A 13,487-nucleotide genomic window follows, 5' to 3' on the forward strand; every position below is an offset into this window, starting at 1 on the left:
AGTGCTTGTACGGTTTTTGATCAATATATAAACAGGGAGGTGATATTGGCCTTTCACAAACTTTACTTTCTCTAGAATTTCAACGCCTTAATTTAGTAAACAATATGACTAACCAGTGGCATAGTCAAAAATTTTCTTCAGTGGAGCAATATTTAATAGCAATTATATATATATATATATATATATATATATATAACAATCATATTCAATGAATCAAGAATAAGATATGAAAAAGAAAAGAATAGAGTTACCTAATTGTCCTAATATATCACATATGTAAAAAAAATAAAAAATAAAAACCATGATAACCAAATCTAACCTTATAAGTTATAACTAGATAATTCAATCCATCAAAAAAATTGATAGAGTTGAATCTGTGATTTCATTAATTTGGGCTGCAAATAAAAAAAAAAAAAATTTTAAGTTTTATTTGTGGAATAATAATTAATAACACAATTACATAAACTAAAATTTGAAAGAACAACAAGTCCTAAAATAATTTTGATAGTAATAACTAATAATTTTTCTAACTAAAATTATAATATCAAATAATAATTGTAAAATTTAGATTATAAAAAAAATATATCAGATTACTTGTCTGCCGCTGCATTGAGTCTTTGTTTGGTAACTCCGCTTGGATTGTGGAAAATGTTTGTAAACTGATGATGTAATAGAAACAATTTATTTCTTTGTGATAAAGTCCAAAGTATAATAGAATATCTTGATGATTTTTTTTTTTTTTTTTTAAAAGTGAAAAAGAATATAATATTTTGGGAAAGTGAAAAAAATATCATATTTTCTGAAAAAGTAATAATTGATAGATATCCGTGAATTAGTTGTTGGTTATATATATATATATATATAGTATATATACAATTTTTAGAGGCTTTTGGTTATATATATATATATATGGTATATATACCTCTATTGTCAAATTTTAGAGGGGACAATTATACTAATATAAAAATCTTTCTATATAAAATTTTAAAAAATTAAAAATTCAGTAGTGGCAATTGTCCCCACTTGTCCTTATGTGGCTACGCCACTGTGACTAACCTTTCCTATTTTGTGCTCCAATCTTTCATTTTATCTTACAACTCTATTTGAAGAATTCAGTGAACTCTTCAATATGAAGATACACACGCGCACGCGCGTATATAAAAATATAAAAGTCAAAACAAATAATGAAACTCTTTCTTTCAATTTGAAAACCATGACCTTGCAAATCTATAAACCCACAAATTATATGAACTGAATGGTTGATTATCATCGCCATCAGAGTAGTAAATTTTAAGGACGGTAATTTATGCACTGTTATTATTATTATTATTATTTTTATTTATGTTATTGTTGGGTGTGAATTTCAAATCTTGATTCAACCCCGAGTTATTAATTAATTATTATTATTATTATTATTTAGTTAAAAGATAAGCTTTTAATTAAAATTTTCCAACCGCTTGTAATGGGTCTTTTTATGTTTTTATGTATTTATATATGTACATATATGTATATTTTTATAAAAAAGAGTTATAAGTTTTAGTTCAATTACTCAATTCAGTACTTAATTCTAAATGTATTCAATACTTAATTAATTAAATGCGTTTGACAACGCACTTTGAATCACTTAAAATGGGATAAAATTTTAAGTATATCACTAAATGTTGAACGCCTAAAAATTAAAATATATTTCCAAAATATATATTTTTAATTACTACTTAAAAATTTCAATACATAAAATTCAGCTCTTAAAATTTTTACTATTTTATTTTTAATTTTATTAAACAACAGATAAAGGAAGGACCGATAACTAAGTCATTTCGTTTATTAAAATAATGAGTTGGATTACTACAGAAAGTCTATTTAGAGCCAATATTAAAATATATGTTACAACGAGGATGCCCTTACAGTGAATTTGCATTCTCATTTATTAAATTCATTGAACCGCGATATCTCAACTTTTCAAGGTTATTTGCTATCATAAAAAATAAATAAAGAAGAGAAGCATAATGATGATATGTTGGGACTTGGAGCTCTTTAACAATAATAATAATTATAATAATAGTAATAATAATAATTTGGGTTAGATGCTCGGACATCTGTTTAGGTTTATTTTTATTATTCATAAGTGAAAAAAAAATGTTTAAACTTTCCCTCAAATTTGATTAACTTTGTCTTGATATTCCCTTCCATTAGTTGATACTTAAAAAAGTCAAAAGTCAAAAGTCAACTAAATCGAAAATTCGAAAAACAACGACTACTATTTCCAATCTAGTTTGGTTCCTGATTTCTTCTTTAAGTCAATCCAATAAAATTATTATGAAATTAATTAATATTATGAATATATATATTTTTAAATCAATCAAATGAAATTGATTTTGAGTCATGATACACAATTTAGTTGATTAAACCAACAATATAAATCGACTATAATATGATTACTTGATATATTTTATATAATGCTTATAATATGATGTCAAAATTTTTCCTTATTTATTTCTTCTTTTTTCATTTTCTTCTGTTTTCCTTTATTTTATGAATTGAATTGATTGAAAACACTAAAACATTAGTCAGCATATAATTAGCTTTACCAATCATATGCCTCAATTAAACATCCAACAATATGTTAGTATAATTTCATAATATATTTAATATATGCCTCAATTAAACATAAAAGTCAATAAAAAATGAAATAAAAAAAGTTTAGGTCGATGTCATTTATGGCCTAGTTAGTCTCAAACTGATTTATGCCTCGTACATCTCATCTTCACTAGTCAATGGTAGTTTTGATATTATATTTTTTTAATTAATTGACTTTTGACTTTTTAAATGATCAATTAACAAAAAGGGGTATCAGGACAAAGTTAACCAAACATAGGAGAGGTGGAGGTGTCAGAGCATTTAACCCTTTTTTTTTTTTTTTTTTTTTTTTTTTTTTTTTTTCAAAAAAAAAATGTGTGGATGTGTTATTTGACAAAAAAAAAAAAGAAGAAAAACACACACACATGTATATATATATATATATATATATATATATATATATATAACCAAAAATATACGCACAATTCGTAATGAAAACTCTTGCACGGAGGAAAAAAAAAAAAATCAAAGGAAAAGAAAGAAAGAAATTAAATTTTACTTTTATAAAATGGTTTACTTTTTAATAAACCATTGCTTACATCACTATTACTAAAAAATTATCATGTGCAAGAATTGTATTGTATATATATATATTTTTCCTTTAAAAAAAACATGTCATGCAATATAAAGAGTGCAAACATTTAAGTAATAATTATCCTTAAGTCCAATAAAAAAATATTGCTTATAAGTCACCTTATTTACCCAGAATTTCAATGTTAATCAAGGTTTTTCTTTATATTTCATTCAATATGTAACCAACCAATTACATATAAATGCCTACACACTAACAACATTTAGTAATATTTAACATAAATAAAAACTCCCACTAACACACAATTAACACACCGTATTAAAGGAATTATAACCTTCAAAGAAACAACATCACATTTAATTAATGTGAAATTTTAATCAAAAGGGAAAACTCTCTTTTTGTATTTTACAACCAAAAAAAAAAAAAAAAAAAAAAAATAGTGTTTAGACTTTTATAATAGTATATAGATAGATATAGATAAAATTGCAATAGGTGGAATTATTCATAGAATTGTTCAAATTCAGACCTGGTCTAAGACTCTAAGGAACCCAGTCCTTAGTATTGTGTAACATCCATAATCAGGTAATTGAGCCTGGATAAGCCCAGTCCATAGACCTTCCTATTATTTTTGGGTCTAGCCCAAAGACATAAGCCCAAATCCAACTGGTGTATTGGGTTAAAGTTTTCATCAAACTAGCCCAAATGGGTTCTTTAAAGTGGCCCATCCATAATTTTAACTCCAGAACTTAGTATGCATACAAACTAATTAGTACTCCTATTTACTACATTCACATATATATATATATATATATATATATATATATATATATTTTCAAAAATAATTTGGTGACTGCATTGCCCACTTCATATTCTAATTTTTTTTTTTTTAATTTATTTGGTTTGATTTGATTTTGATAAATGATCAATTTTTTTATTTTATTTTATTTATTTCTAAATGACATTTGGTTTTAAAATTTCCTCGAGGCCACCCCGGAAATTTTTTCAATAATTACCGGATACAAATGGAACGGGAGATTACATATGCCCGTGATGAATTATCGGGCAAAGGACCGACACCACTATGGTCGCAAAAAAGGAAAAAAAAAAAGGTACATACTCTGATACTAAAAACTGAGAAATTATTAGATGGTTTTGGTCTATTTGACAATTGATGGACTAATTCAATGAAAACCCTCCGATCATAAAACTTTGGAATTTATTAATACACTTTTATGGGGCTATTTTCTCAATCCGAGAGTCTGTATTTAATTAGTCCACAAAGTGTTAATGGACTAGGGCCATCTAATAATTTATCCTAAAAACTCTTAACCAGTTGGCAATTGCAAATCCCAGAAAAATTCTTTCTGGGAAAAGAAAAGAAAAGATTTACGTGTGGAATTGGAAATCCCAGAGAATTAAATTCAGTTTCTTAGACTTGAATCCAAGCATCACAACAATTTAAGTAGAAAGTCCACTCCTCGAATTTTGAGAATTGGGGTTCCCACTTGTAACATTCTACAATCTGTTTCAAGTACCAAAAATTGTTTGGTTTTGGGTGAGTGAGACCTTCCCTTCCCTTTCCTTTCACTTTTCTCTGATTTTCTCTTTTCCTTCCAAATTTTCTTTCCCCCAGTTTTATGTCTGTATTCTTCATTTCTTCCCTTTCCTTTCGGCAATAAAGAGAAAACAAACAATACCGTAAGATTGAAGTTGGAACTGAATGTTAAAATAGCAAACTCTGTCAGGGGATTGTAAAATTAAAGCAACTTTTGGACTGTAGACCCAATTTTTGAGGTCAGATCTTAATCTCACTTATATATATATATATATAATTGGCAATATTTTTCTTGGAGTTGAATTATTATTTGGTCAATATTTGCCTACTCACCGGTGAATAAGAAACTTATACTCATCACGTACGTGGCGCAATGCTAAACTGACAAGTGCCCTTACATTTAAAATAATAAAAAATAAATAATTTGATAACTATTCTAGGTAAACCCAAATGAATCCGAATCAAATTATAATTCTCTCTCCTCTCATATAGACTATTTTAGATGTACAAAACTAAATAAAAAGTAAACTTTTGATGGTTATATATAATCTATTTTAGATGTACAAAACTAAATAAAAAGTAATTCTACAATATAAGGACACTTGTCAATTTAGCATTGTGTCACATACATAGTGAGTATAAGTTTCTTACTCACCGGTGAGTAGGTAAGTATTGTCCTTATTATTTTATGTATGTATATGTGTATATAAAATTAAACTAGATATATGAATGTTATGAAACAAATTAATCATGTCTAACTTGAATCCAATCTAAATAATGTTTTATTGGAAAGTCAAGCCATCATTTTTACCAAACAAATCTAATGTATGATTTTATTTTTTTGGATAAATATCTAATGTAGAAAAAAAAAAGAAGGTAAATGATACAGATTCCCTAAGGTTTGGGCAAATTACATATGAATAAATTGTTCAGCATTTATTATTTTAACTTCTCTTTAAACTGTTCCTAATGACATGAAAGTAATTGAGTGTGAAAAGTTAGTAATATTCTTATTTATTATACTGATATATATCAGAGAAGGGTTAAATTGTTATTTTATAAAATTTGAAAATTTGGTCTAACAGGTTTAACAGAAAGAATATCTGTAAAAGTAATAACCGTTGAACTTTGTCCAAATATCAAAGAAAGTCTGTGCAATTTATCCATATATATATATATATATATATGATATATAGTTCCTTATCAGGTCTATATATATAATATATGGGTGTATATATTATACTCTAGTACATAAAAAATATGATCTTTATTCCGTCAAGCTTAAGATACCAAGCGTAGCTTGTGGTTAAAGCCTGTTAAAAAAGGGTTATTCTCTAGTGATTACCTTGGTAATGTGAAACTCAAGGTACTGAAACTTATATATTCTCTTGGTAATCAACCTTATTTAATTATAGCTTTCCTTTATAATTATAATGATGGCACGTAAGAGTGAAGCTTACTCCATAAACTAGCAGCATCACCATCATTTGGTTGATCCAAAAAGCTTGTTCATCACATGGACCAAATATTTTCTATATAAACTTTAGTACTCATTACTTCTCTAACCATTATTTCCCAACCTTGTCATCTATTAGGCCCACTAAATTATTCATCTATAATCTCTCTATATGATAAATAAATAAATAAATATATATATATATACCTATTACATTTCTCAAAAATGGTAAGTACTAATAGAAAGAAAAGGGAATTGACATGTAATTTTCTTTTTCTTTTTTTAATAAAAAAAATTCTCCCCTAATTTGCCTATAGTATCCATGATAGCAGATATAAAAATATTACACATGAAAGGGGAGGGAATTCTCACATTGGCTCCATCTAACATACTTTGTTGCTCATCTTCCCTAACGACGGGATGACTCAGAAACAATCAAGACCCGAATTGCACTGGCCACAGACCCCACCCCCCTTTAATGGTGGAAAATTCAATAACGGTCGGGATTCGAATTGCACCCGCCTAGATGGACACTTGACATGACACCAGTTTAAGAATATAGTCCGACTCTGATAACATTATAAGGTGTCAATCGCTTGCCTTTTAACCTAAAAATTTAAGATGTTGGATAGCATGTATATATTCTTATCCTTATATGTCCAAATCTTTTTTCATTTGGATTTGATGTAGAATAAGCCTTCAGTTGAAACATGTATGCAATAGTGAATTGTGGAGTTCTCTAAGAGATGTAACACCGCCATAACTTTAAAAAAAATCTAATTGGATTTATTTTTGGGATAACTTAATATATGACAAGTTTTCTAGTTTATATTACAAATATTACATAATACCAAAATGTATTGGGTGAAATAACCACTAAATAAAAGTAGTTACCAATACGGCAAATCAACGATTTGGGTCTAAAATGCCCTCAACACTCTTTTCTTCTTCTTCCCTCTACTTTCTCTTCCTCTGCCACTCCAACCACCCACCACCATCACCACCACCCATTACCCACGGCCACCACCATCACCGTCGCCACTGATGACGATATCCACCCACCCCTTTCCAACAAGAAATTCCAACGAACCACCATTCCAACAGTGATGAGACGTCTCTCAAAACTGAATCTTCTTTTCAAAACTCACTAATTATATCACTATTTTCCTATTCGACATATATAGACATTTCGGTGTAGCAATGGTTGTTCGTTGAAATGTCTCACCGCCTGGTGGGTGGGTGGGTAATGGTGGTTCATGATTTTTGAAAAATAATAATAATAATAATAATTATATGTGAGGAGTAATTTGGATCCAAATGCACAAATGTTTGTCAAATACAAAATTATTAATATATAAATTATCGTATTTGTAATTATATTGAATTAAATTATTTTGTACATTCATTATTTTAGAATAAGAATGACTTTTTTAATATAGGCTAAAAAAGTGATCATATATTAAATTATCCCTTAATTTTTCCAACCGTCTTAACAAGATGTTGGTTGATCACCTTTCCCACTTTTTCTTCTCCGGCAATTGTATAAAAATATTATTAGCTCTAACAATTAATAAAGATGTGCATATAAACTTATGCTTCAAAAATTAGTTGTAGCAGCTAGTAATTGGCTTATGTGGTGTTTTTCTTGCCACATGGCCATGATTTAGTGCAAAGCTATTATATATATATATATATATATATATATATATATATATTATAAATACAGTTTTTTCGATCCTTTCAACGCCATTGATCGGAGAAAAAATGGTTTTAACAATATTAATTAATTAATTAATTATTATTTGACACAGCACATTGCCTAGCTGATCATCTTGTTCATATTAATGAGTTACATGACAGAGCACATTGCTTCTCTCTCTCTCTCTCACTGTCACATGCTCACAGCTAAAAAATAATTAAATATATGAAAATATAGTTTATCAATCCCAAAGCCGTGTGAATTACTCCAACATTATGTCAAACAAAGTACAGATCAACCATCCTACCAACAAGACAAAAGAAAATTAATATAACTACTTATACATAATAATCAACCCCATAAAAAAAAAACAAAAAAAGTCATAATTAACCTCCTTCCTTCATACAAAAGACGACACCAACTATCTCTATCATCTCTCTCTCTCTCTCTCTCTCTCACACACACACACACACACACACACACTAGATTCATACCCATTTAATTCATCCTCATCATGTTATTCCTCTAATTTCTTTTTCTCAATCAAACCATAAAACCTATACCTACTCACTAATATATATATATATATATATATAACCATAAAACCTACCGGAGAAAATTAAATCACTTATAAACTGTAAACAACATACGAAACCGCCAAAATGGTTTTTAATCAAATAAATAAGGAGCACTTATTACATGAAGAATTCATATATGGAACAATTAATATTGCCTCATTTTATTAATTTAATTTTAATTAGTGCGGTTCTCTCTCTCTACCAAAATCTAATGGAACTTAAAAGAAAATTAATCATGCATATCAATCCCAAAGCTGTGTCCAAAACTCAACAAAAAATTCTTTATATATAGAGAGAGAGATATATAATTTTTCTCAACAAAAAACTCATAATTAACCTCTTTCCTTCATCAGGAAGCAAGCACCAACCATGTCTATCATTATTTCTCTCTCTCTCTAAAACCCATCACAGACAAGGAGGACAAGATTGCATATAATTTATAAAGCTGAAAAACAATATGAATTGTGATTCAACTAACAAAACAATATGAATTGTGCCAAAAAGCCTTTTAATCAAGTAAAAATAAATTGGACAATTGATACCAATAAACTATAATTCAGATCCAAGTTAAGCATCTGAAATTTCAACACCCATAAAATTCATAATCACCTGAGACTGAGACTAATGCCACATATACACGTGTAATTCATATATATAGATATAGATATAGATATAGATATAATCTTTGAATTCCCATCTTCATCATGTACACGGACACCTTCTCTTCACGACAGCACTAGAACTGACCTCAACCACCCCAAAACTGGACCTGAAAAAAGACTCAATTTCTTCTCGTCCCACGATCTCGAAAAACTCCAACTCACACAATTTTCTCTTGCACGAGGTCACGGTCTTGGGCTTCCTGGGTGCCGGTGGGCAACTCAGGATGGCCGGAATCTTGTGCTCCGGCGACGTGGGCGTTAGGCACTCCTCTTCCGCGTCGCTCTCTGTGTTTGATTGTGTTTGAATAATGATGCAGCTGCTGCTGCTGTGGTTGGTGTCATCGGAGGACTGTGAATTGTCAACTTTGATGGCCGGTAAATATATTTCCGGCAAGCCTTGTCGGAACTCTAGATCGGTGGACATGGGTATTGAGTTGTTGAAGAAAGAAAGGGTGTGGACAAGAAATGAAGGAGAGAGACGTGTTTGTGGCTACGTGTCTATGACTCTATATGCTTATCTCTCTCGATCTCGCTCACTCTATATATATATATATATATATATGTATGTAAATGCATGAAATGTAGGTATGAAGAAAAAAGAGCTGGAAGAGGCGTGCGATGGAAGGTAATTGAGTGAGAAAGGTCATTGCTGTCCTTTTATTCCTTGAGTAATCCTATCATGAGGTGGACCTCATCATAGTTGTCATACACTCATTTCTATATATATATATCTTCATAAATTATAATTATTAACAAGTATTGAAGTTCACATCTAACCATCTTTGAAAAAGAATTCTACCAGAATTATATAGTTAAAATTTTGTATCAAAATTCATTTAATTATTATATAAATGACATAAATAAATTAAACTTTCTTATTTAATTTGGACAAATTAAATTATCATTTTTGATCGTCTTGTATAATTTTATTTATGATAATTTGAGGTGATTTTCTATTTTATTTTATATCAATTAAAAAAAAATGGTTAACCAGCTGAAATGATATGTTATAAATCATTTGATAATTTGTAAGAGTAAAAGAAAGAAAAATAATTAATGGAGATATTCTAATTCATTTATTTGTATATATTGTTTTCCTTGTATGGTCCAAATGTCTAGTTTTGCACTTATAAATATATGAAGGAAAAAATAGATTATAATGGTGCATTTAGCAGATCTTTACCTTTTGCTGACTCCAATTAGATTAAATTTAAAAATTTAAATTCATATTAGGCTTTTAAGTCACCTATTAGAGAATTTGGTAAGTACTTCAATTTTTTAAGCAACTTACTTTGGATATGTTGGAGTTATTCAACTTTTACTATAACTTCAATATTTGCATTTTTTGTTGTTGTTGTTTCTTTAATGGTCATAAATACAAGTTTATATATATATATATATATATATATATATATATATATATATATATATATAATTTGCCATAAAATATCTGGGATACCCCCAATGCCATGTTATGAATTAATTTATCTAATACTCCGTATAATTTTTGAGAGTAATATTTGTTTTTTTTTTTTTCCTTGTTTTTCACAAGAGTAATATTTGTTGAATGTTGATTGAATTTGTAGGGTTGTTGGGTTCAAGACAATGATTATCAAACACGTGTAAGATTGCTGGATATGATTACAAAAATACCCCTGAGAGTTCTATGAATTGAGTTGTTGGTGCTGAATTGCTGACAATCTTTAGGGAAACGACTACAGAGGATAATAACTCTAACCTTTATATCTGTTATTTTGACCTTTACTTTCTTCTATTGACAAATGGAACATATATCTTAGCTAGTATTCATGTAGAGTGGTCACGACATAAGCCTACGCGCCATCAATGCGCGTGTTGTCACGATGGGGACGTATTTTACATTTCAGGAGATAATTTTCTCTTTGTTTTTTTTTTTTTTCATTTTCTTTTCCGAAAGGGTTGTTTGGGTAGACCGAAATTAATATTAAAATATAAAAGTGAAAGAAAGTGAACTGAATAAAAGGAAAATGTATTTATTTAACATTAATTATTTTTAAGAAAATTATATAAAATTATCATTTTATAGTTTGAATATAAAAAAGGGTATTATTGTAAGTTAATGAAATCAAAATTTTCTTGTATTTTTTGTAGGAAAATTTTATTGAGAAAGTTGGGTGGTTGTGAAAAATAATTTTCTCCCAAAATTTTCTTTTTCCTGCTCACCAAACTTCTAAGTGTTCAAAAAAATTTCATTTTCACAAAATTTACTAATACCTGCTGTTCTTTAGTCTAAAAGTAATGATCGAGTAGTGCTCGATTGTGTATTTATGTGAGGCCCAAATGAGTTTCACTTAAACGCATGGAGAGAGACTCGATTGTTGTCATAGAATATTCTACAAATAAACCCTATTTTTCTTGACTAAAATCTGGCACTTAATCTCATAATTAAATTCACTTTTGACATTTTTCTTGCAATGGACAATATTTTGTAGATAAATAGAAAAAATAGGTTTTATATGGGGACACTTTAGAGGTTTTATTTTCCCATGTTGGAGGAGGGAGTGTGTTTCATTTTTCTTCAAACGCGCGTAGGATGGCAAGATGAATAAAAACAACGTATGAATACGTATCATATCTCCTCTCTCTATAATATATATATATATATAACGTGCATAGGATACCAAGATGGAGCCTTGACGACGCCTATCTATCTAACAGTAACAGATGAGATCTTTTTGATCACATGAGGACTATAAAAATGGAAGTGTTGGGTTTGTTTTACCAAATACCTACCATTTCATTGTCAATAATGAATCTTTGCACGTGAATTGTCTCCTATCCATTTGCATCGTTTTCCACCGTCAAATCCTTGGTGTTTAATTATCAACCCTCACACACACACACACACACACACACACACACACACACACAAACTCCTCCTAATCACTTTATGTGCAACAAGTGATACCTTAACCTTTATGGCATAAAATCCCATATGCAAGTAACCAAATTACTTACATTCTTATTTTAATAAAACTTATACATATTGGTTTTTCGTCAATCTAAATATATACTATAACATACGCCAGTATTTTAATCTTCTCTAAATTCGTTTGTCGATTGATGGAAGATGATATCGAGTACGAAAAATTAATAATATTGTCCTGATTTTCATGCAAGGGAAGGAGAAATTTTTTTTCTTTTTCAATATTTGATCAACAAATCGGTCAAAAAAAAAAAAAAGGATAAAGGTATTATTGAGTATATTTGCTAAATCTTAGGATACTAATAAATCTTAGGATACTAATAAAATCAGATATACATAATACATTAATAATATGTAATATGTATTTAGTGGCGTGTAATAATTTGACAATGATTGCACGGGAATTCTAAGAAGTCTTTGGTAAATGAATGGATGATTAAACATGGAAAAAGGTTAGTGGGCTTAGCAGACAAGAAGGTTCTAAGTTTTATATGGTTAACCAACACTTTATTCCTCATGTCTTGGCTGCTTAAGAACCTCCTCCTTTTTTCTTCCTGTCATTTTATTATTCTCTCTCTTTTTCTTGCCAGCCAAACAATAATAATCAATCCCAAAGGAAGATATGAAGAGTTCCTAACAAGCCTTCCATGCATATATTATATATGGTTATATATTCACACACGATGTGTGTGTCTATGTAGATTCTACCCTTTACAAGAACATCATCTCAGTAAAGAGAGAAGCAAAAGAGAGAGATATGTTCTTGGTCTTTGACTGGTTTAGCTTGGCTACTCTCTGTCTCCAATATATTAATGTTCTTTCGAGTAATTAACAAGGCAGAGTCTAGCCATATGCAACAAAATTGAAGGACAAAATTGCCCTAATACTTGATTTTCTTTATTTATTAATGAGTTAGGGATTTTAATGTCATTTCATTTTAAGAACTACCCGTTATGTTTGATTATCTTATTGATGAGCTACGGATGTGTTTGTCAATAACAAGAGTATGAATATCATCTCCCTTTTTATTATTCTTAATTTCATAGGTAGTTCTCGAGCAGTATTTTGCTGCAATTTTTTAAGTTTCCATTCGGGTTATATATATATATATATATATATTTTACTTTTTAACCCCTTGTTGCTATTAGTTGAGCTCTTCTTTCACATTAAATAGGGTTGTTGAGTACTTGTGCAAATTAAGAGAAGGTTTTGAATATGCATGTTGTATTTCATATAGCATTTGAGCATATGTTGTATTATGAGGTTGTTGATTGGAATTCTCTAAATACCCTTTTTTTCTTAATAAGAATTTTAGACTCGTGTGAGGATATTATTAAGCTCAAATGGATGAAAAGTAAACCCTTATTCTATATAATATTTGGGATGAGTTTTTTTTTTTTTTC

At 28.9% G+C, this 13,487-nt stretch overlaps 1 protein-coding gene across 1 annotated transcript; it reads right to left on the minus strand.

Annotated features, from left to right (window-relative positions):
• Nucleotides 1-8,948: 8,948 nt before the first annotated feature.
• LOC132271125 (cyclin-dependent protein kinase inhibitor SMR1) lies at nt 8,949-9,658 on the minus strand. Its single transcript, XM_059772407.1, has one exon. The coding sequence runs from the start codon at nt 9,541-9,543 to the stop codon at nt 9,160-9,162; it is 384 nt and encodes a 127-aa protein (XP_059628390.1). The 5' UTR covers nt 9,544-9,658; the 3' UTR covers nt 8,949-9,159.
• Nucleotides 9,659-13,487: the final 3,829 nt, after the last annotated feature.

The sequence above is a fragment of the Cornus florida genome, unplaced genomic scaffold (genome assembly GCF_030987335.1).
Source record: "Cornus florida cultivar Cherokee Brave unplaced genomic scaffold, ASM3098733v1 CherokeeBrave_3.0.0_Hap2_Chr08, whole genome shotgun sequence".
Lineage (NCBI taxonomy): Eukaryota > Viridiplantae > Streptophyta > Magnoliopsida > Cornales > Cornaceae > Cornus > Cornus florida.

Coding starts and splice junctions, on each gene's coding strand:
- LOC132271125 (XM_059772407.1), bottom strand. CDS start 9,543: ATGTCCACCGATCTAGAGTTCCGACAAGGCTTGCCGGAAATATATTTA.